A 25,751-nucleotide genomic window follows, 5' to 3' on the forward strand; every position below is an offset into this window, starting at 1 on the left:
CTCTGAAGTAGTAGTGCATGCTGTTGCCGCGTTAGTGGACAGTGATCGATGCCATATGATTCGTGAGCTCGCCCACGAAACCGGATTAGCGCATACGACTGTGCATTGCATCCTGAAGGAACGCTTGGGCACGCGAAAAATTGCATTACGATGGGTTCCGCATGACAGACAGTAATGGATGCGTTACGACGCTGCTCAGACGCACATGGAGCGCTATGAGAGCGAAGGAGAGGCTTTCTTATGCCGTATCGTAGCACTGGATGAGACATGGGCCACATCGAACGAGCCAAAACTGAAACTCCTATCCAACGAATGGCGTCATTATGGGTCGCCGCGAAAGTCGAAAGTGCGTCACAGCCACAATATGGTGAAAGGTATGGTGATTCTCGTGTACGACTGTGATGGTGTTATCCTAACGCATTACGTTCTCCACGGCAGACTGTCAATGCACAGTAGTATTGCTGTTCGTTTTTGGAGCATCACCGGCGACCAGCTTTGCGAAAGAAGCGGCGAGACTTTCTGCACAACCCACCCCTCATTCTGCACGACAATGCGCGGGCGCATACAGCGCAAGCTGTGGCTGCTCTCTTCGGCCGACGGGACTGGGAAGTACTGTACTACCCACCATACTCACCGGGATTAAGTCCTTGTGACTTTGATTTGATTCAGAAGATGAAGAACCACTTCGTAGCATTCGCTTCAGAACTGTTCCAGAGATTAGACAGGCAGTAAACCGCTCTCTTAGCACCTTCAACAGAACAGGCTCTGTTAAGGGTATACTACGCCCTCCACATCATTGGCAACGGGTTCTACACAACGCTGGTGACTACTTTGAAGGACAGTAACAGGTGGAAACATGCAACTCTTTTGTATTGGTTGTGAATAAATAGTTGTCATTATTTAAGTTCCATCCCTCGTATATGAAATGTAAAATTTATGTTTTGGAAATATTTTAAGTATTAGTAAATCGATATCATTTGTACCAAAAATCGAAAGAAGAAATGAAATACACTCAAATAGTATGAAAAATTTATTTCGCGTAATATGAAGAGATAATGACACATCAGTACTGTTGTCTTTAATATCACATGGTATCACATAAAATCGATGAATATGTCTTTTTGACACATGGACGGAAAACCACAATTCCTGGTGATGTGACTGATGAAACGGGTCGAGAAACCAGTCCCAGCTGAAAGGCGGGCCCAGTCACGGCGGTTGCTCAGCGGCCGTACGCCTTGGGCCCTTTGGAGTGACCGCCGCTGCCGCTGAAGCCTGCAAAACGCAGAACATCCTTGTCAGGAAGAGAACTGCATATAAAAGAGACAGTGTATAATTTCACAAATGTTCTCAAATGTACACAGGCTCGACAAAAAATGACTGCACCTCACTGAACGTGGAATGAACCGAAATCGGCTGTCCGTGTCGTAATATAGAAGTTAGAATTAGAAATGGCAATCGTATATCGCTCAAAACTGTGAGCATGAGCCGTATTTTTCAGACATTTCGTATCACCTGAAATTTATGTGCTCACCGTATGAATTTTATTATGCAGGGTGAAAAGTATTTAAACCGACAAACTCTGGGAGGTTATAGGGGACATCTAAACAAATATTTTTCCCTAATGTCATTTTTTCTTATTAGGATTATTTAAACCGGTGGAGGCCGTATTACGATCTTCAGTTGTTAGAGGCTGTATTACACTCTTCACCAGCCGGTGTGGCCGTGTGGTTCTAGGCGCTTCAGTCTGGAATCACGAGACTGCTACGGTCGCAGGTTCGAATCCTGCCTCGGGCATGGATGTGTGTGATATCCTTAGGTAAGTTAGGTTTAAGTAGTTCTAAGTTCTAGGGGACTGATGACCACAGATGTTAAGTCCCATAGTGCTCAGAGCCATTTGAACCATTTTTTTGACGCTCTTCAGTTGTAGGCAACTGCTGTCTCTGTTTACTAATGGAGCGATACACCTGGAGTGAGTACATTGATATGGTTGGTGCGTACTACGCAGCGCACCACAACGGACGAGCTGCACAGCGGGTTTATCAACTACCCGCTCCATACAAGACAACGCATGTGGTTCCAACATGACGGGGCGCCGGCACTTTTCAATCGTCGTGTGGGTCGATTCCTGGACCGACGATTCCCAGAAACGTGGATTGGCAGAGGTGGTCCTGTACCATGGCCTGCTCGATCCCCAGATATGTCCCCCCTGTACTTTTTTGTCTGGGGAGAGATGCGCAACCGTCTTTACGCAACTCCTGTTGCATCAGAAGAGGATCTGGTTGCCCGGATAGTAGCAGCAGCAGGAACAATTCATGATCCTCCTGGGTTTTTTTCCCGCTTCAGACAGAACATGATCCGACGGTGTAACCTTTGTTTACTTGTCAATGGAGGCATTTTTGAAAATCTACTGTAACTGAAATTGGGTTGTGTTAATGTGTTGTCTCTTGGTCATAAAAAAATGGAAAAGCGTTTGTTGGTTTAATTAATTTGCCGCCAGAGGAATCTTCCTCTACCGGTTTAACTACTCCTCATACGAAAAAATGACATTAGGGGAAAATATTTGTTTTGATGTTCCCTACAACCTCCCAGAGTTTGTCGGTTTAAATACTTTTCACCCTGTATACCGTCCTAACCAATATACATAAAAATGTAAATGTTTCTTTGCTTAATATTTAAATCTGTAAAAGTTCTTTACCGATTACTTTCAAATTATGAGACAACATTAATTCAAATACGTACGTGTTTTTGTATACCTACTAAAGCGCTACATATAATGTATTAATATGCATGTAAATCTATATAAAATTGTAAATGCTCGTTTGTTCAATATCTTACATCCCCGAAAGTTCTTCACCGATTCCTTTGAAATTTTGACAAGACGTTGCACACGCGTGTTTTTAAATACCTATTTTTAATATATATAAAAAATATTTACTGTATACGTTATTACCAAAAATCTCAAAAAATTACTGACCAATTTACTTTAGATTTTACACAATACTCTAATGAATATCCGGACAGACATAGGCTATATACTTTCAGTACTTCCACTATATAAATACTTATATAAAATATGCGATGCTATAACTTTCTTAGCAAAAAAGGAAAGTGGTATACACGTCTTATTGGCTTATGATCAGAATACTACTACAAAATCTGAATTGGCAATAACAATGAACAAGGTTGAATGTCATAAAGAGGGAGGGAAGAAGAGATGGACAGAGAGATGGGAGGAAACGGACGTAGAAAGCGGGAGGGAGGAGTTGGATAGAGGAAGGCGGCTGGTAGAGGTGGAGAGAGAGGGAAGGGAAAAGATGAGCATAGAAAGGCGGAGGAGGTGATGGACAGAGAGGGAGAGAGAGAGAGAGAGAGAGAGAGAGAGAGAGAGAGAGAGAGAGGGAGAGAGAGAGAGAGAGAGAGAGAGAGAATTTTTCAATGACCTTCCGTCCCCCCTTCCCCCTCCCCCTCCCCATCTGCTCTTCCTGCTGTAGTTTCTTCTCTATCTCTAATGACCACCTTGCCGATGAGACGTTAAACTTCCTTTTCCTTCGAATACTCGAGACCCGGTGTTGTCCCTCCAACTGGTCGATACTGGTAACATCCACTCTGATTCTGAAACTGAATTCGTGTTCTGTCTATAGTGAACATGCTGCCAACCGGAAATCAGGCGGGGAAGCAAGTATTGTGTTGACACGAACAGTTATAGCGTGTGCTAAATCAGCTGAGTAAGAGACGACATATTTTAACTTTTTAGCGAAGTACACTTCGGTCGTTTGAGACATGTTTAAACTGTAGATCGGACTGTGTATCGACCCCCGGTCTGGCATAAACATTCATAGCAGCATGTTCTTCGTTAATGATTAAAAGCATTACACCCAAGTTTAAGTCTATCATCACTGCTACATCTATTATCAAAGGGTGGTACTACAGAATCGTTGCAGAAACTTTGGAGTAGGAAGACATGTAGACAAAATAGTGACAAGCTGCAGTTGTGAGACTGTTGTTGGGGCACCCCCAGAGAGCTTCGTTGGCAGCGGAGCTCCAGAGGAAGCCAGCTATCCAGATTCAAGCACGTACAATGTTGATTCAGGGCGATGTGTTTTCTTATTGCCATTAAGATACTTAAGATGAACAACAATTAATTGTACTGATTAACTTCTAATCGTTGGGGTTCACAGTTGTATAGAAGTTTTTTAAAGACATCATAATCGTTACTGAACGAAATGAGGCAGTTCACTTGTAAACAATGTACAAGAACAGTGGTTTACTGGGATTTGTGCCAAAGATGTCAACATTTCTAAGAGACTCATATTCAACGATGATATGTGTACATATGGGATATCGCAGGATTTTTGAAGTTTGACGTGTGCCGAAGCACAGTCTTTTGCTCTGTGACACTTGGTATGGCCTTAAGGGTGAAATTACAGCAATGAAGAAAAATAATTCCTACAGTCAATGTCGATTACAATATCTCTTTAAAAAATCTGCTATTGATTAAATACAGAGCGATTTTCTCCACCGTGAGCAAACTGTAGGGATTAATCTATGAGAGGATAAGGGACAAAAAAGGTCTAACGAAACTATGTCTGGAAATGCATGTTTCTTAACAGAGACTGCGGTCTAATACGCGCTGTACCATGCAGCCACAGTTACAGTATGTGCTGAAAATGGTTTTCATGTGCCTCAATCCATGCGTGTAAGCGGCGGAGCAAGTTCTGTCTCACACGTTCACATCGACCAGGCTGCATTCAAACAGTGTCATAGACAGCATGAATACGCTGATTCAGTGTCTCCACATCTGGAACGGGCTTTCCATACACGATACTTCTGAGATGGCCCCATAATCCATAACCATAAAGGGTTGAGATCCGATGAAAAAGCAGGCTGTGCAACCGGACCCCCTCGTCCGATCTTTCGGCCATGGAAGACACGATTGATATGCGTCCGGACGTTAATGGCAGAATGGGCTGGAGCACCGTCATGTAGCAGCCACGTAACACTTCGAAGCATCAATAGCAAGGAAGCAGAGTCACCTGCAAGAAACGCCTATAGTTCGGGTCTGTTAGGCGATCTGGAAGGAAGACTGGTCCCAAAATACGGCCACCAATTATCCAGGCCCAACATTCCGGCTGCACCGAAGCCGATGATTCGAAACCACCATATCATGGGGTTTCTGCATACTATCTCACAAATGACCGTTTGTTTCAGGCATGCACTCCAGTATACCGTACTAAAAGTACGCACTTTTATCTACTTAAATCCCTGCTATGATGTGCCTGGTCCATTCAAGATATACTGCATTTAAAACAAACACGATTTCATTTTAAAATTATAAAGGTTGTGGACCCTTAACACGAAGTTAATAAACTGTCCGTTAAACAAAAAATAGTGATATTAACCGCTATTAAAAGCAATTCGTACGATATGAGGATTAAATGAGTCGTCGAATTTTTGTCTCGAGCAGTATTGCATCTAATCGATTAAGACTGGAGAGAACATCTAAATAAATTTATACGGCGATTGCACTGCACGAATCAGATATATCACGTATTACAACCACGGGTGTATGAAAGCAGACAGCGTCGCCATCTGTGCGCCACTTACTGGAACTGCTGCTGCTAGAGCTGGAGAAGCTGCCGCTGCCGCTGCCACCTGTTGACAGAAGTGGAGACGACGTTAGTTTCAGGGTCACAACAAAGCTGCAGGAAACTATTGACTATCACACTCGAACGGAGGCCGCAATTGTTAAGTTAGTTCTGATTCGGCGTGGAAGTCTTTGATTTTTTGTTGCGGATGGACAGTATCTATTCAAGGTTACCTTTTGGCTGCTTCTCTGACAGACCTGCTGCAGAGGTTAACAGTAAAATACACGGCGACCCGCTAGTAAATAAGTATGCCGAAGCTTACACTTTCATTCATAGTTTCCGTTGTACATACCTGAACTTGCACTCACGTAAATGTTAATGAAACCTATAATTATTACGAAGCAATGAGATTCAAGAACAGCTGTATAGATTAATTAATTAATAATGCAACCGTGAGTATACGAAAATAAGACACATGTAACGGATAATTTTGGAAGGATGACTGAAATGTGTCAATAACGTCATGATTTTCGTATGTAGCTTTACTTGCAACGTATCCCTCTGTTTTTCCTGCATGCCAATCCCACCCCACTCAGTGTTCTAGTATCATCAACATCCTATTCTATTCTCGTGCATCTTGCTGCTAGTGATGGAATTGTGCTTTTGAAAGCTCGAAACTGTTTCTACTTGTGTATATAAGTCAGTGATAGATATGTCATTTCAGTAAGAGATACATTTCACTTCTTAGTATACGTATCTTGAAGTTTCGTATTTGACCAATGTTTCGAGATTTTCTGTTAAACATGGTAAAGCGGGATCATAGTATTTTAGGAAGGAGAAGGACGGGTGAAATAACCAAGAGGCTAGAGATTAAGAGTGAAGCACGATCTTCACGCTCTTTTAAAGCATTCCGAAAAAAAGAAAGTATGTATGTAGTGAACATTTATTTTTAAGGAAACGAGTAAATGCAGAACGGAATCGAAGAGTTTTTTTAAGAATAGACGTTCCTCCAATTGGAAATATGTGAGCTTCATAAATGTTTGAATAATAATTGATTACGTCACGATCACTTAAAATATGTCATATTCACATTACTGGTTCGGCACCAAGTTGCCATTTTCATTTGTGATTAATCCACTAAAAAGCGTTGTCAGGATATATACCAATTACAGTCAGGCACTTTGAACATCATGGAAGTCTGAATACGTCAATAAACGCACACCATATCGTCACGTGGTAAAAGAGGCTGTCCTTTTTAGGTTTCATTGATAATGACACTGAACATAGTTTTATAAGTTAAAATGTTGGTCAGATGAAGGCAGTAGCCGAAAGAACGTCATACATAAAGACGTATAATAAGCGATCTAGACGGTTTGATTCACAAGACTTTAGAGACTGATACACATTAACACAGTGCAGAAACAGTAACTCTATACATATGTCGTAACCCTAATTTTTCAAATCATCTATAGCTTAGTCAGAAGCCGATCTGGAGAGCTTTTGTTATTATTCTGAACATGCCGCTTGTATAGGACATGACATAAAATACTTTGTACTTTTACTTGATCCTACCTTTCTTGGTTCATGAGTGCAAATATGTGGCTGTAGAATAGTTTTACGGTATGACCAAAACAGTAGTTACTTAAGCTTTACCAGTAGCTGTGCTGATGTTCTGTGACAACTTGAATCCGACCAGTAGTCGAAACCTGCAGTCTGCGATTAGACAAAGAGCGCTGCCCTCGAACTCGGTTGGTGTGACGATAAAAAAAAAAAATTCGTAGGTAAATACATGTGCAGTGAGGCAGTGGTTAATATTCGCATCTGCTTAAAGAGAAGCCTACAAGATGTATGTTTGTCAACTCCATGTATAATTCTAATTTGCCCGCATCTCGTGGTCGTGCGGTAGCGTTCTCGCTTCCCACGCCCGGGTTCCCGGGTTCGATTCCCGGCGGGGTCAGGGATTTTCTATGCCTCGTGATGGCTGGGTGTTGTGTGCTGTCCTTAGGTTAGTTAGGTTTAAGTAGTTCTAAGTTCTAGGGGACTGATGACCACAGCAGTTGAGTCCCATAGTGCTCAGAGCCATTTGAACCAATTCTAATTACTTTCCTTTATGCAGTAAATACTTTTTGTCTATGTGAAGAATTATCCCAGAATATTTTCGCGTAAGACATCAGCGTATCAAAATATGTGAAGGAAAATGTATTAGCTTACTGACTTCCTCATCCCTAGTTGACAGTAATTGTTCTGGCAACATTTGCCGAGCGTTAAAATTTTAGAGAAGGGCCACTACATGGTTTTTTCAGTTTAAGTTTTCATCAACATGGACGCTTAAGAACTTAGTATCTTCATTCCTGTTTATTATTTCTTGTCGGTTCACTAGGTTAATAGGAGACGATAAATTTTTGACTGTACAAAACTGTAACATAAAATAAAAATTTAAAAGAAACGCAGTTCACTGCGACAAAATAGCATAAACCTCTCCGGGATTTTTGCTCAGTTATCTCGTATGTGGCATTTTTGTATGTCGAAAATCAGGTAATAGCTATTCTTTTAGTGTACGTTACTTAAAATTTTTTCAAAAAAATAGTGATTGACTGTGAAAACTTACCGAATCCGGGAGTACCAAAGTTTCCTGAAACTGAAGAACAGAATACATTAGTGTTTTACTCATCTTTTATAAATACACATTACAGTTAGTACTTTAAATTTAATAATGAAGTGAACTATAAATTGCAGTGAAACATGAAACTGCAATTCAAAAATCATATCAAAACTACACATTAGTCAAGAAGCAAAGGAGAGTTATTTTTTTGAATTGCTAGTAACAAAAGAAGAATTAGTAAATGGTTTAGGGAGCCAACGGCAAGACGAAACTATGACTTTTACGAAAAGTGAGTATGACATGTAGCTAGGCGAATGGATGCTAGATGGAGCAAGGAAGTTCTTTGCTAGATTCCAAGAGACGAAAACAGTGCAGAAGACGGTCCAATGCAAGGTGGATGGATGCCATCGTAAAACGTGAAAGATTAGAATAAATGCATATTTCTGAAGGCTGAGCTGACTGGAGACCTAGAGCAAATGCCTGGATGGTTCCTTTGAAAACCTAAGTGCTAAGGGTAGAAATTAGGGACGGAAGTCTTATACCGTAGGGGTCGCTTAAAAAGGATTAGTTCACATTCCACTCCTCAGGGGGTGAAATAGTGGATGAAAAACTATTTGAAAATATGTCGCTATTAAGGCAATTTTGCAGCTAGAACTATGAAAATTGGTGTTTGATTTCTCAGCCAGAAATAAAAGAAATACGTGTTTCAGCAACTTTGGAGATTCAACCACCAAGGAGGAAAAATAATGGGTGAAAGTTTATTTGGAAATAAATCATTATTGAAGAACTAATAAAGCATTTTGAAAGTTATATCAACGAAAAGGAGTGAAATAAGAGACAAATGTTTTATGAAATTATTTCGAAAACTGCTTTGGATACATGATAGCTGATTGTTATTCTGGCTATCTATGTTCAAAAATATGAAAATACCTCTTGTCTTTCCAGAGATTTACATTATTAATATTATATTATAATAAAGTGTCGCTAAATTAAAAAGGTTGTGGTAGCTAGTCTCGTGATGTTTCTACCGAGGTTTCTTAACACACAGCAATCATCACAGTCGTAATTGTCATTATTGTCATCATAATTATACATGCAGATCTTTATGCGCAATTTACTGGTGGTATTTACTGGAAAACACGAGACATTGTTTTCATCTTCAAGAAAGGCTATAAAAGACTTTGTAAAAACTACAGAGGAATAACCCTCATGAGTCATACAGCCAAGATTTCTGAAAGAATTTTACTAAATCGAATAAGTGAAAAGATAGAATAGGAGCTGAGTGAAGAACAGCATGGGTTTAAGAATGGAAGGAGCACGATCGACCTGATATTTTCTATCCGTCAACTGATGGGAAACAGTTGGGAGTATAACAAAAGGGTGATAATGGTTTTTATAGACATAGAAAAGGCATATGACTCAGTTGACAGGGAAAGTGAGAAGAAATGAAGAAGATAGATACAGAAGATGGATACATTAATGTTATAAAGACAATGTACAGAGGCCACAACTGTAGAATTAGAACACCATTGGCGAACTCTGAATACTTCGAAATAAGACAAGGACTTAAGCAAGGAAGTATTCTATCTCCTGCGCTTGTTAATGTTGTGATGGAGGGAATTAATAGGGGAGTTAAAGATATAGTAAAAGAAAAAGACAAAAAGATGATTTTTGCAGATGATATGGTAATATGGGGTGATAAAGAGGTAGATGTACAGTTACAGCTTGATGCGTGGAAGGAAATAATGAAAAGGTATGGATTAAAAATAAATAAAGATAAGAGTGAAGTAATGGTATTTGGAAGAGAGAAAGGAATCAAAGGAAATATTACCTTGAATGGAGAACCCCTCAAAGTGGTAGAAAGTTTCACTTATTTAGCGAGTGAAATATCTAGGGATGGAAGAATAACTAACGAAATTAATAGGAGGTTATAGAAGGGAGGCAATTTCTACCAAACAATAAAACATCTGATTTGGAATAATGAAGTTTCAGAAAGAGCAAAACTCCATATGTATAAGAATTATTACATCCTTATTGTCACCTATGGTGGAGAAACATGGACAATGACAGAAAGGGACTGGAGCAGACTGCAAGCAGGGGAAATGAAATTTCTCAGAGCAGTTAAGGGAAAAACAAGAATGGACAGAGTAAGGAATGTAGAGATTAGAAAGGACCTCAAACAAGAAAGTATGAGAGAAGAAATTGAAAGAAAGAGATTAAGATGGTATGGGCATGTTAAGAGGATGCACGGGCAGAGACTCCCCAAAATTATGGAAGAACTAAAGATGGATGGCAAAAGACCTAGAGGGCGCCCAAGAACACGGTGGAAAATGGGAGTGAGAATATCTGTTGAAAGGAGAGGTGTGACCTGGCAGCAAGTGGAGGAAGAAAAGTGTATGCCGTTGTTACTTGTGTATAGGTAATACGGCTAGTTTTCTGTATTTTTAGTTCAAAATGGTTCAAATGGCTCTGAGAACTATGGGACTTAACATCTAAGGTCATCAGTCCCCTATAACTTAGAACTACTTAAACCTAACTAACCTAAGGACATCACACAACACCCAGTCATCACGAGGCAGAGAAAATTCCTGACCCCGCCGGGAATCGAACCCGGGAATCCGGGTGCGGGAAGCGAGAACGCTACCGCATGACCACGAGCTGCGGACTGTATTTTTAGAAAACGCAAAGCATCACCTTTGAAAAAGACAGAATTACTGATAGTTATTTCAATAAGTTCTCGACTGATTAATCGGTAAGAGCTATAGCAACTACGAAGGGACTTCAAAATGTAAATCTCTCAGTATTTTGGCAGGTCAAATATCTTTTATTGAATACTGCACTATACTTCAAAGTGACAAAGGAGCATCACACTATTATTCAGCCGAGTCACCAAGTCCACGTAAACAACGATCGGAAGTTCTACCAATCGATCAGTGCCTCTGACACAGAAATCTTCACCTTGGTCACACAGTTATTGGAGAATCACTGTGTGAACTTCCTCATCATGCAAAATGTATTTCTCCGCAGATGTTTTTTTCAGATGGAAATCGCATGGTGCAGTATCTGGACTGTGCGCCGGATCAGCATCATACACGCCTGTGCGACCTTGGTCTTCTACTCGTAATTCTGCGTATGCCATACTTCGAACTGAGCTACAGAGTCCTTACAATTCGAACGATTATTGAAAATGTTACAGACCACAACGTATTAAGGAATATGACTTGGAAGTAAATCTAATTGCTTTTTCCCAATATCATAATGCTCAAAATCATACGTGAGTACGGAATCAACAGCTTCGTTATGGAGAGTAAAAAGTATATATATCTTTAAGAGATTTGGTATCTGGGTAAGAGAGAAGTAATTCTGTTTTCCGATGGAAGCGGATGAAAAACAAATGATGGTGTTCTCAGTTTTCTAGCTGAATAGCTTCTTTCAAATATCACCAGGGTTTGACAAGTACCAGTAGCCTGTATTTCGTAGAAGATCGTGAATGTGATACTAGATGAACGCGAAAAATTGCCAACACACTGAATGTATCCGTGTAACGCCTAAGCATCGAGAACGGTGAACATAAATCTCATTCCTGCAGCTCATGAATGCCTGCCGTAATGTTTTCTATTAACTGGTAAAATAATTTGCCTTTACACATATAACATTTTTAAAGTCCAAATGCAACTGATATAAATACCGACAAACTATAGCTTATTCTGTAAATGCAGGAACTTAGAAAAGTAAGACGAAGGTAACACCCTGAAGGAATTCGTGGATTAAAAAATACGACTTACTGTGACACTCCTATTATGGAATGTGACCTTTGAATGGTACATACATCAGCGAAGAGAGCTTTCATGAGGATGACATAATTAATGCAGAGTAACTATACCATCCTTTTTATCCAAGGAAAGAGGTATTCAATAAACAGCCTCATTGCTGTGACAAGTCCTTCACGGAAAAAGCCTCCGACCTTTATTACAGGTGGTGAAACTAATTGGTAACACTGAACTAGCTGTATGGACCGAGCTACTGAGCATTATGTCCAACGTGGAATCTCTCCCATTACTACTGGTTCCCACGAGAAAAAGCGTACAAATTTCAGCTTCGCTATGGCAAGATGAATAAAATTACGATTCTAGTGCAGTACAATGAAAATCATTAGATGCCTCTGTTCACAAATGAATATTTGTGATTGCTGTAACAAGATGACATGACTGAGTCCTCTAGCGAAAATAATTTACAAGTCTGTTCTCTATCTCAGGTGTCATTCATACAGCGGAACCATGATCGGAAATTAGCAGATACTGTGACGAGAAAAAACGTCTATAGGTTTTCTGGAAGGAGAGCGTTGACATTGAGGGCCCGTTGTGTCTAGCATGCATGTCTCCGTACAGCGATTTTATTCAGGTTCATCTCTGAGAACAACATCTTAACACATTTTTTCGCCACCAGCGTATTACATTTTTTCTGTTGTAAGGTAAAGTCTGTATACAGGGTGTTTCAGATGTGATGATCAATATTCAGGGATATGATAGGAACGACCATTCGAAACAAGAAAGTCAAGCAAATATGGGCTCTAAAACGCATACTTGAAGAGCTACGAGGAATTCTTGATCTTCGATACTATGAAACAAATCTCTTTTGCTGCAAGCTCTTTGCTTTCCATATTTTCGGAAGTGGTAGTATGGACCAAAACAATAAAAAGTCCAGTAAACATGTGCTCTAAAACGCGTACCTCAAGAATAACGGGCACTTGTTCATCTTCGCTACTTCGAAACACAACTCTTCTAATGAACAAGCACTCATAACTTTTAAGTTATGCATTTTAAAGCACATATTTACTGGACTGCCGGCCGAAGTGGCCGAGCGGTTCTAGGTGCTACAGTATGGAACCGCGCGACCGCTACGGTCGCAGGTTCGAATCCTGCCTCGGGCATGGATGTGTGTGATGTCCTTAGGTTAGTTAGGTTTAAGTAGTTCTAAGTTCTAGGGGACTGATGACCAGAGAAGTAAAGTCCCATAGCTCTCAGAGCCATTTTTTTACTGGACTTTTTTTCGTTTTTTGGTCCATACTACCGCTTCTCAAAATATGGAAATGAAAGAACTTGCAGTAGAAGAGATTTGTTTCACAGTGTCGAAGATCAAGAATTCCTCACAGCTCATGCGTTTCAGAGCCCATATTCACACTTCTCTTTTGTTTCGAATGATCATTCCTGTCATATCCATGAATATTGACCACCCCTTCTGAAACACCCTGAAGTTGAAAAAAGAGCACCAACTGGAACAGATTAAACATTCACTTAAATCAGTAATTTGATTCTTGAACAGGTGAAGATGCGGATTTCCAGTTCAGGTAGAAACAAAGCGCAGGAACTGTTCTGAAGTTCATGCAAAAAGAGTTACTCAATGTACTGTCACCTTTTAAACCAAAGTAGTCAGTAACGCTCTAGTGAGCATCCTTTCACTAAATTCCAAAACTAGCCATAGTGTTTCGTATATATGCAGAACTATTTGCCTTCTACTCATTTCGTATGCTTTTAAGCGATTTAGGATACAAAAATGCTTAAGAGTAAATAATTTTTTTCGAGCATGTTAATTTCAATAATATAATTTTGAAATATGTGGAATGCTAACTACAATTTCAATAAGGAGACATATTATTGAAATTAACATGCTCGAAAAAATTATAGGGTGTCCCAGCTATCTTGTCCACCCAAAATATCTCTGGAACAATAACAGCTATTGGAAAAGGACTTTCACCGGTATCAATGTAGGGCTGGGGCCCATGAATGTACATATTTGGAAACATTCTAAAACGAAAGCATATGTGTTTTTTAACACAAACTTACGTTTTTTTAAATGGACCTCCTATATTTTTTCTTCAGCAATCCATAGCATGACAAAGCGCATACACAATGGCGTTGATTGCACCGCAATATTCCCATTACATCCCGAGATATTAAGACGCGAAGTTGACGCTTGAAACACTCTACATGCGCTGCTAGCGCACGTCCTGAGGCTCAGACGTGAACCCCATGCTGCCCGTAATCGCGATGTGATTGACATGCGTAATCACACTTCCATACTTATCAATAGGTCCGAAACGAATAATACGGACTGCTGCCATCCTGCTCCGATTACGGGCAGCATGGGGTTCACGCCTGAGCCTCAGGACGTGCGCTAGCAGCGCATGTCGGGTGTTTCAAGCGTCAACTTCGCGTCTCAATATCTCGGGATGTAATGGGAATATTACGATGCAATCAACGCCATTGTGTATGTGCTTTGTCATGCTATGGATTGCTGAAGAAAAAATATAGGAGGTGCATTTAAAAAAACGTAAGTTTGTGTTAAAAAACACATATGCTTTCGTTTTAGAATGTTTCCAAATATGTACATTCATGGGCCCCAGCCCTACATTGATACCGGTGAAAGTCCTTTTCCAATAGCTGTTATTGTTCCAGAGATATTTTGGGTGGACAAGATAGCTGGGACACCCTGTATATATATATATATATATATATATATATATATATATATATATATATATATATATATTTCAAATAGGTGGGAAATTAACGTTGAGTGATGTGTGAAATTGGTGGCAGCAGAAATCCACACAGGCAACACCTGAATGAGTATAGAGGGAAATGTAGATGAAGCAGATTAGTTGCGCTAAAAGAACAGCAGTTGTTTTCTTTCTGGGATGCATTTGACTGTAGAAAAGTAACCAAATAATTTGTTTCTTAAAGCTTTGAGGAGAATGATACATATACTCCAGTAATACTATAAAAAGCCTTGATGAAGGATTCATTACTCCAGCGGAATCCTTCAAAGGGGGACATTAATTACAACACCTTTGATAGCATGTTGTGAGAGAGACATAAGAGATATTTGTTGATATTTTTAGATTCAGAGAGAGACGAGAGAAATACAGTATACGATGATGATGAGGTACAATATATACAGGGTGGTCCATTGATAGTGACAGGGCCAAATATCTCACGAAGTAAGCATCGAATGAAAAAACTACAAAGTACGAAACATGTTGAAGGGGGAAACCAGATGGCGCTATGGTTGGCCCGCTAGATGGCGCTGCCATAAGTCATACGGATACCAACTGCGTTTTTTAAAAATAGGAACCCCCATTTTTATTGCATATTCGTGTAGTACGTAAAGAAATATGAATGTTTTAGTTGACCACTTTTTTCGCTTTGTGATAGATGGCGCTGTAATAATCACAAACGTATAAGTACGTGGTATCACGTAACATTCCGTCAGTGCGGACGGTATTTCCTTCGTGAAACATTACCCGTGTTAAAATGGACCGTTTACCAATTTCAGAAAAGGTTGATATCGTGTTGATGTATGGCTATTGTGATCAAAATTCCCAACGAGCGTGTGCTATGTATGCTGCTCGGTATCCTGGACGACATCATCCAAGTGTCCGGACCGTTCGCCGGATTGTTACGTTATAAGGAAGCAGGAAGTGTTGAGCCACATGTGAAACGTCAACCACGACCTGCAACAAATGATGGTGCCCAAGTAGGTGTTTTAGCTGCTGTCACGGCTAATCCGCACATCAGTAGCAGAAAATTAGCGCGAGAATCGGAATCTCAAAAACGTCGGTGTTGAGAATGCCACGTCAACATCGATTGCACCCGTACCATATTTCTATGCACCAGAAATTGCATGGCGACGACTTTGAACGTCGTGTACAGTTCTGCCACTGGGCACAAGAGAAATTACGGGACGATGACAGATTTTTTGCACGCGTTCTATTTAGCGATGAAGCGTCACTCACCAACAGCGGTAACGTAAACCGGCATAATATGCGCTATTGGGCAACGGAAAATCCACGATGGCTGCGACAAGCGGAACATCAGCGACCTTGGCGTGTTAATGTCTGGTGGGGCATTATGGGAGGAAGGATAATTGCCCCCCATTTTATCGATGACAATCTAAATGATGCAATGTATGCTGATTTCCTACGTAATGTTCCACCCATGTTACTACAAGATGTTTCACTGCATGACAGAATGGCGATGTTCTTCCAACATGATGGATGTCCGGCACATAGCCCGCATGCGGTTGAAGCGGTATTGAATAGCAAATTTCATGACAGGTGGATTGGTCGTCGAAGCACCATACCATGGCCCGCACGTTCATCGGATCTGATGTCCCCGGATTTCTTTCTGTGGGGAAAGTTGAACGATATTTGAAATCGTGATCCACTAACAATGCCTGACAACATGCGTCAGCGCATTGTCAATGCATGTGCGAACATTACGGAAGGCGAACTACTCCTGTTGAGAAGAATGTCGTTACACGTATTGCCAAATGCATTGAGGTTGACGGACATCATTTTGAGCATTTATTGGATAATGTGGTATTTACAGGTAATCACGCTGTAACAATATGCCTTCTCAAAAATGATAAGTTCGCAAATGTACATGTATCACATTGGAACAACCGAAATAAAATTTTCAAACGTACCTACGTTCTGTATTTTAATTTAAAAAACCTACCTGTTACCAACTGTTTGGCTAAAATTGTAAGCCATATGTTTGTGTCTATTATAGCGCCATCTATCACTTAGCGAAAAAAGTGGTCCAACTAAAACATTAATATTTCTTTATGTACTACATGATATGTAATAAAAAATGGGGGTTCATATTTAAAAAAAAAAAAAAAAACGCAGTTCATTTCCGTTTGACCTATGGAAGCACCATCTAGTGGGCCAACCATAGCGCTATCTGGTTTCCCCCTTCAAGCTAGACAAGTTTCGTTCTTTGTAGTTTTTTCGTTTGACACTTATTTTGTGAGATATTTGGCCCAGTCATGATCCACCCTGTATATATCCTTAAATAATTACATAAAGTGAATCATATCTCTCATATACGCTCATTACAGAATATAAATAATAAATGAAACATTAATTACAGTGTAAGATAATACTTTAGTTCTTACTGGTGTTACTGGAAGAGTCAGAACCAGAGCCTCCAGTGCCGAAACTGCCACTGCTGCTGCTTGAGCTACTCTTGCTGCTGGAGCCTGAGCCACCTCCAAAGAAACCTCCAAAACCTCCAGGTGGTCCACCAAAGCTACCAGGTCCACCACCAGAAAGTTTGCCTCCAAATCCACCTCCACTGACTCCTTCACCACCGAATCCTCCAAAGCCTCCAGCTCCACCGGCACCTCCAGCACTACCTCCAAAACCTCCAGCACCACCTCCAAAACCTCCTGCTCCACCAGAACCTCCTCCTAAACCACCAGTACCTCCAAATCCTCCTGGTACTTTGCTGCCGAATCCCCCAGGGCCTCCAATACCAACACCTCCAATGCCTCCAGTACCTGCAAGGCCTCCTGCTCCTCCACTAGAACCTGGGCCTCCAGGACCAAAGCCTCCAGCTCCAGCACCACCAAAACCTCCAGGAACTGCAGCTCCTCCAAGTCCACCAGCTCCACCTCCTATGCTCCCACTGCTGGCATCACTTTTACTACTGGATCCACTACCAGCACCTCCTCCAAAACCTCCAATGGCAGGACCTCCACTTCCTATACCTCCAAATCCACCAGCACCACCTTTTCCACCACCAAACCCTCCAGCTCCACCACCCAAACCTCCTGAACCTCCAAACCCTCCTACTCCTCCACCTACACCTCCTGCTCCACCTCCTGCTCCACCTCCATAACTTCCTGCTCCTCCAAACCCACCTGCACCCCCTTTTCCACCTCCAGCTCCACTTCCCAACCCCCCTGAGCCTCCAAACCCTCCAGCTCCACCACCCAAACCCCCTGAACCTCCAAATCCTCCTGCTCCTCCACCTACACCTCCTGCTCCACCTCCATAACTTCCTGCTCCTCCAAATCCACCAGAACCCCCTTTTCCAGCTCCAAAGCCTCCAGAACTACCACCCAAACCTCCGGCACCACCAAAAGATCCTGAACCACCACTTGCACCACCTGACCCACCTCCAAAACCTCCTGCACCTCCAAATCCACCAGCACCCCCTTTTCCAGCTCCAAAGCCTCCAGAACTACCACCCAAACCTCCAGCACCACCAAAAGATCCTGCACCACCACTTGCACCACCTGACCCACCTCCAAAACCTCCTGCACCTCCAAATCCTCCACTGCCACCTTTACCACCTCCAAAACCTCCAGTTCCACTGCCAAGACCTGCAGCTCCTCCAAATCCTCCTGCACTACTGCCTGAGCTACTTGAACTTCCTCCAATTCCTCCTTTTCCACCAGAGCCAAATCCTCCAGCTCCACTTCCTATTCCCCCAACTCCTCCATGACCTCCCACACCGCTTCCTGCACCACCAAGCCCTCCTGCTCCTCCAAATCCACCAGCACCCCCTTTACCACCTCCAAAGCCTCCAGTTCCTCCACTGAACCCTCCTGTACCTCCAGAGCCCCCAAAACCACCTGCTCCACTCCCTGAACCAGCTCCCCCAAATCCACTAGCCCCTCCTTTACCACCTCCAAAACCTGTCCCTCCACCAAGCCCTCCTGCACCTCCAAATCCTCCTGACGCCCCACCAAGCCCTCCTGTACCTCCAAAGCCTCCTGATCCTCCACCAAGCCCTCCAGCACCCCCAAATCCGCCTGCTTCACTCCCTGCACTCGCTCCTGCCCCTCCAAAACCACCTGATCCTCCTTTGCCACCTCCAAAACCGCCAGACACACCTCCAAGGCCTCCAGACCCTCCAACACCACCAAAGCCACTGGATCCACCACCTCCATAGCTACCTGCACCTCCCTTACCACCCCCAAAGCCACCACTTCCACCACCAAGTCCTCCAGTGCCACCAGAACCTCCAAATCCACCTGCTCCACTTCCTGATCCAGCACTACCACCTCCAAATCCTCCAACACCTCCTTTACCACCGCCAAAACCTCCTGCACCTCCACCACTTCCAAAACCTCCTGCTCCTCCACTGCCTCCAAAACCTCCGGATCCTGCACCCCCAAAACCACCAGCTCCACCAAAACCACCAGAACCACCTCCAAGTCCTCCTTTACCTCCTCCAAATCCTCCAGATCCACCAAAACCACCAGATCCTCCTAGGCCCCCAACACCACCACCAATTCCTCCAGAACCTCCAATGCCACTTCCAAGACCTCCAGCTCCACCACCAATTCCTCCACTCGCAGCATCACTCTTACTGCTAGAACTGCTACTACTTCCAGCTCCTCCTCCTATGCCACCTCCAATCCCTCCAGAACCACCTCCTAGTCCACCAGCTCCACCAAAACCACCTGGTCCCTTACCACCAAAACCTCCAGCTCCTCCACCAATACCTCCACTACCTCCTCCAAACCCCCCAGAACCGCCCCCTAATCCACCAGCTCCACCAAAGCCACCTGGTCCCTTACCGCCAAAACCTCCTGCTCCTCCACCAATACCTCCACTACCTCCTCCAAACCCTCCAGAACCACCTCCTAATCCACCAGCTCCACCAAAGCCACCTGGTGCCTTACCACCAAAACCTCCTGCTCCTGCTCCTCCTCCTCCTGCTCCTCCTCCTCCTCCCGCTCCTCCTAGGCCTGCTGAACCACTACCAAAACCTCCTGATCCACCCAGACCACCTGTGCCTTTTCCACCAGCTCCAAATCCTCCAGAGCCCCCCAGGCCACCTGCACCTCCACCACCAAAGCCACCTGAACCTCCCAAACCTCCTCCAAATCCACCCAAGCCTCCTGGACCTCCATGTCCTCCAGAACCACCCCCAAATCCTCCCAAACCTCCAGCTCCTGCACCAGCCTGTGAGGAACTACTGCTTTGGGACCCTGTACCTCCGCCACTACCACCAAAGCCTCCAGGACCCTTGCCGTCAAAGATAAATCCTCCGTCAGGGCCGCCACCAAAGCCTCCTAGCCCTCCTGATATTGAACCACTACTCGAGGATGACTGTGCACTTGAGCTACCTGTAAAAGTCAAACAAAGCTCCATTATTCTTCAAGTAAACTCCAGCAGGAAGAGTGTTGAGGCAATGGATAATGCTGAAAAATATTGAGGTGTGTTGAACGATACTGAAACATTTTTTTGTATGTTTGACTTCCTTTTAAACTTTTCTAGAGCTTTATGGGTTACTAAATGCGAATACTTTCTCTGTGAAAGGATACTGTGAACAAATATTTAAGTTTTCTTTTGGAGCGCTGTATTACTTCGGAGTTATTACGATAAACAAGCTTTGAATATTTTTTTGTGTATTTTATTGTAGTACACATCTTAAACATATTCCCTTGAATAGAAAAACTGTATGTATGCTCTTATTAAGCTTTTGACATAGGGACTGCTGTGATAGAACGTTTCTTAATATCTGAAGCAAAATTTATCACACTTGTATTTGGGAATGCATATATGACACAAGAGCTGAATCTGTTGGTACATATCAGATTCGTTTGCACTATTAGCATCAGTAACATACAAATGGGAAGAATGTACACTGTGCTGGTAGTCTTGATTCTACAATTAGCATTTTATCCTGTTATTTTTTCGAATAGTTGTGCTTCGTAGTATTGCAGTCCTCATTCGAAAAAAATACAGGATGTTAGCAAAATGTGTCATATTCCTACAAGAGATAATATTAGTTAAAACTAGACAAAAAGTTCCTATAATGTCAATCTATCCTCTCATTTCCATACGTCTAAGTAGACACTATGGGAAATGCTGCATGTGGTTATCACACATCCTGACACATCCTCCAGTCCTCCTTCACAGTGAATTATGCGCTTTTTCAGATACGCCTTGTTCATTGGAAATCTTCACATGTACCGCACATTGTCGTTGGGTTGGGCACACCAATGCTGTTAAATGTTCCCATTGCCAGAAATTCACACATTCAGGTCCAGTGAATGTGGATCTCATGCAGGTGGACCTCCTCGATCAACCCATAGCCCAAGAAGCGTTGTAACGAAGTAGTGGCGCACGATCCATAGAAAAGAGTGCGCCATAGTGCATGAACCAACGTCGTCGCCTTTCTGAAAGGGTGAAGTTCACCAACAGCGCAAAAATCGGTGACACACAACACCTGTTACACTGAGGTGTCAGGAGTAATGGGATTGTGTCGGACGTCCTTTTGGCCAGCATAGTGCAGTAACTCCACGTGGTATGGACTCAAGAAGTCGTTGGAAGTCCTCTTCAGAAATACTGACCCATGCTGCCTCTATACCCGTCCATACCTGCGAAAGTATTGCCAGTGCAGGATGTTGTGCACGAACTGACCTCTCGCTTATGTCTCATAAATGTTCGATGGGATTCATGATGGGCGATTTGGGTTGCCAAGTCATTCGCTCGAATTGTCCAGAATGTTCTTCAAACCAATCGCGAACAATTGTGGCCTGGCGATATGTCATTGTTGTTTGGGAACATGAAGTCCATGAATGGCTGCAAATGCTCTCCAAGTACCCAAACATAATCATTTCCAGTCAATGATTGGTTCAGTAGGACCAGAAGATCCACTTCATTTCACGTAAAGATAGCCCACACCATAATGGTCCTACAACCAGCTGGCGCAGTGCCTTGTTGACAACTTGGGCCCATGGCTCCATGGGATCTGCGCCTCACTCTAACCCTACCATCAGCTCTTATCAACTGAAACCGGGACTCATCTGACCAGACCACGGTTTTCCAGTTGTCTAGGGTCCAACCAATATGGTCACGAGCCCAGGAGAGGCGCTGCAGGCGATGTCGTGTTGTTAGCAAAGGCACTCGCGTGGGTCGTCTGCTGCGACAGCACATTAACACCACACCAAACTTGGTACCAATGTCCTAACGGATCGTTTCGTCGTACGTCTCACACTGATTGCTGGTGTTACTTCACGCAGTTTTGCTTGTCTGTTACACTAACAACTCTACGCAAACACTGCTGCTGTCGGTCGTTAAGTGAAGGCCGCCGGTCACTGCGTTGTGCGTGGTGAGAGGTAGTGCCTGGAATTTCGTATTCTTGGCACAATGTTGACACTGTTTATCTAGGAATTCCCTAACGTCTGTTTATTTCCATCGTGCGGCCATAATCACTTCAGAAACCTTTTCACATGAATCACCTGAGTACAAATGACAGCTACGACAATGCACTGCCCTTTTACACTGCCCTTTTATACCTCGTATATGCGATACAACCGCCACCTGTATGTGTGCATATCGCTATCCGACGACGTTTTCAGTGTAATCTGTCTGGTACAGCGTATAAAGCCATCAGTAGGTCACCGACAATTCATATGATGCATTGATACTGAAGCGATTCTGCTGTCTCGCCACCTTATATATTTGAAGATTTATGCCTCCCTAAACATGCGTATTTTGGTAATTTACTATGCCATCTCCTGCAAATAAAATGCAGGCTGTTAACAGCGGATCTTCAGCCCATATCTCAACAGGTATTGGTTTGCAGACATATCGTTATAGTAACTTTTCTTCTAGTTTTGACCAATACTACCTCCTGTAGTAACAGGTGACACTTTTTTTTCTAGCAGCTTGCATTTTAAAAAAGTTATGGGTAATAGGAATGCAGAAACATCATTAACCAGTTGGGTGTCGACAATCTGATTGAATTCCAAGAAGAATTAATGAAATGTTAGAGCTGTCGACATTGTGGGTCATCCCCAGTACATTCCTTTTAGATGTTGACATATAAAATCATTTTTAAGTGTCTACACCCAATAGTAGGAAATTTACCTCCGCCTTAGTATGGGCTTGTAACCTAATTCTGCCGTAGTACCTAACAAGATGTTAGATGTTAGAGCTACAGTTAATTAAACGTATAAATCTCCATTTAAAAAGATTACCGAAACATAAGCACCCTTTAGTGTAATAAATACGGACCCAGATACTATATAATGTGCACAGGGGGAATGCGCAAAGTTGTAGTATACGATAATGCTACTTTTTCTGAATACGAATCCATTACTGAGACAAGGTCTGAGACATAATCCTGGTACTCTTAACGACATTTCAATTGTGTTTAGTTTAGGTATCATATTAATGTTGTGTTCTTTACTTGGATTCGAATCCGTCCCTGTGGAATTTTTGAAGGGTGGAGTTCTCCTCGGTTGGATCAAATGGTTCACAGAGAATCCCTTGCACACTCTGCTGGATTAGCACTCCTGGAAGAAGGGATGCAGCGGGGAAAAGGCTCGTTCAGAGACTAGAGCGTTGCTTCCAGAATGAATCTTTCACTCTTCAACGAAGTGTGCTCTTCTTTGAAACTTCCTGGCAGATTAAAACTGTGTACTGGACTGGGACTCTCTGTGATGTTTGGCTGGTAAGAGAGAGGTATTGGCAAATACTGAGAGGCTGCGGTGGAATAGTGAGCGGATAGCTCAGTCGGTGAGAGCATTGTCCATGAAGGACAAAGTTCGTTGTTCGAGCCCCGGTTGAGCATATTATTTAGTCTGGCAAGAAATTTCAGAATAGTCTGCTGGTAACTCCTGTCGAAGTTTCACTGTGTGAAACTGAACATTAATTTCTCGTTTCTGTTCAAGCAACAGACATTTTAAATTACGGATTACATTGCAACAACCTCTGTTTCGGGCAGTAACACTGTTGTAGTGTTCACAACAGTGTGTTGCCATGGAAATGAGTTTACAGTGCACTCAAGATTTTTCAGCAGTCAGTACTTCATTTTCAATCGTTAGGGGCCTAAGGACGTTGAGCTGGGAGGACTTTTTCTCGGTTAGTGCCAGCCCTTCCGATCAAACATTATCACATCATTGCAGTAGCAACTGCGGTCTGCGGAAGAAACGTGTGTTATTATTGCATAAGTCTACATGTTTTAATTAAGCGAAACAATTATACCTTAGTTACGTGGGTGTTCCACGTCCGCTTTCACAGACTCTCAGTGTAAAGCACCGAGTACGGGCCTCGTGTACTCTCTTGTCTTCTCCTCAGCCTGCTTATCTTCGCTTAACGCTTTAGTCGTTACGCTGGGAGGGGCTTCTTTCACTCTCTCAGCAACCACCCCTACTCTCTACCCCTTCCTCACCAAAAAATCCTACTACAAAGTCATAAGGAAAATGCAAACAGCATTCACCGTGAATAAATACAAGAGGACTGTGTATTATAAAGAAAAAGCTACGGTATGTTGTAATACTAGTTGTGTTCAGTAGCAATGCTGGCAAGGCTCCATATGTATGAGCAAATGCAAAATGTAGCCATGCTAACAATTCCTTACAGATTCCGCGACTGCACTTTGACACCAGTCGTGGGAGAGCACCGCCTACGCTATCCTAAGCGCTGTATTCCAAGGCGAAGGAGCGTTTGTCAGATTTAGCGTGACATATCTTGGAACTGATACACGTCCAAGTTCACGCACGTCATCTGACCGAGGACTATTACAAAACGTGCGTGAAGTTGTGAACACGATTGATGAATGTCGTCGCAGCCGTACTAATTACTCACGCCCTCTGTGTTGCACGGATACGTGTATGGGAAACACAGCGTAATGAAAGACTATCATTTCATCTTCAGCGTGAGAAAAAGCTACGCAAATAAGACATTGGAACTATATACTATTTTTCTATTGGGCTTAACGCTCATTTCGTTTGATGATACTAATATGTGTGAGTGATGAAACTCCGTTCATCCGCAACGTAATCCGCCTTACACGTGAGACGCGTTCCTTGTCTCCAAGAAACCAAAACCCATGTGGAACTACCGATACGAAATCTCAGTTTCGTTCCTCTGTGAGTAAGTGGTATGGTCTGAAAGATGACGGGCTGTTTGGCGTGCAAACGAATGTTAGATATCGTTATCTCAGATGACCGATTGAACTGACTCGCATACTTGCCACTGAACATAAAGTGGAAAAACTAAGATTAATAAATGCCACTTATATACTTGCTATTTTTGCATGGCAAGTTAACAGGGCTAAGGCAACATATTGCTATGACTTCTCGGCTATCTACGTAGCTGCAGAACGCCGGAAGTATTCTATATTACCGACGCAAGTGTACAACTTCTGAGCAAGTCTATTGGTGATGGAGTTCCTGTTCTGTAATCACTCATAGCTTCAGACATCGACCTATTACTTCTTGTTATGCATTTGGTAAAGCGTATGGCAAAATTTTTATGTGCGATGAAGTACGTGTTTTGGGTGCCTTTAGCACCACTCAGTAGATAATCCTCCTCTACGTCCAGCAGGTAATCCTCCTCAAACAGTCAATTAATACTTTAAGGCGAAACACTTGAATTTTTAGAAATCTTGCGGTAAAATATTTTTAGACTTCTTTCAACAAGAAGTCTCTATTTATGTTTGACTCATGAATGACAAGAAGAAACGAATATTTGATCTGTAGCGTATGCTTACAAACAGCTAGAGCTGGACATCCGTTCGGGATAAATAATCAATTGATATTAAATTTGTTGTGCATTATGCCCAGCAACTCCGTTTCCCAGAGCATTGCATGTTACTCCTGAAAAATCCTGTACTTCCAAGTGAGTCAAGGGAGCATACACTTTGTGTGATGTTAGAAGAACCTACGTCACACACTCTCTATGCCGTAATTTAATTTACATTACTGCACTCTTACCTACAACGCCATACTATTACACCTCTTGA

At 42.5% G+C, this 25,751-nt stretch overlaps 1 protein-coding gene across 7 annotated transcripts in view; it reads right to left on the reverse strand.

Moving 5' to 3' along the window:
- Positions 1 to 1,017: 1,017 nt before the first annotated feature.
- The window catches only part of LOC126470760 (uncharacterized PE-PGRS family protein PE_PGRS54-like), a 60,595-nt gene continuing 35,861 nt past the window's right edge, over positions 1,018 to 25,751 (reverse strand). The window contains exons 3-8 of one of the 7 annotated variants that reach the window (XM_050098812.1): positions 19,681 to 20,118; positions 18,010 to 19,470; positions 17,152 to 17,838; positions 8,197 to 8,226; positions 5,608 to 5,655; positions 1,018 to 1,275 (exon numbers count right to left, since the gene is read on the reverse strand). In XM_050098812.1, coding sequence (XP_049954769.1) covers positions 1,223 to 1,275; positions 5,608 to 5,655; positions 8,197 to 8,226; positions 17,152 to 17,838; positions 18,010 to 19,470; positions 19,681 to 20,118 — 2,717 coding nt within the window. In that variant the 3' untranslated portion in view covers positions 1,018 to 1,222. Of the gene's footprint in view, positions 1,276 to 5,607; positions 5,656 to 8,196; positions 8,227 to 17,151; positions 17,887 to 18,009; positions 20,119 to 25,751 lie in introns of all 7 variants that reach the window. The other 6 variants (XM_050098783.1, XM_050098804.1, XM_050098796.1 and 3 more) reach the window with 6 other exon arrangements.

Source organism: Schistocerca serialis, chromosome 1, assembly GCF_023864345.2.
Source record: "Schistocerca serialis cubense isolate TAMUIC-IGC-003099 chromosome 1, iqSchSeri2.2, whole genome shotgun sequence".
NCBI classification, from domain to species: domain Eukaryota; kingdom Metazoa; phylum Arthropoda; class Insecta; order Orthoptera; family Acrididae; genus Schistocerca; species Schistocerca serialis.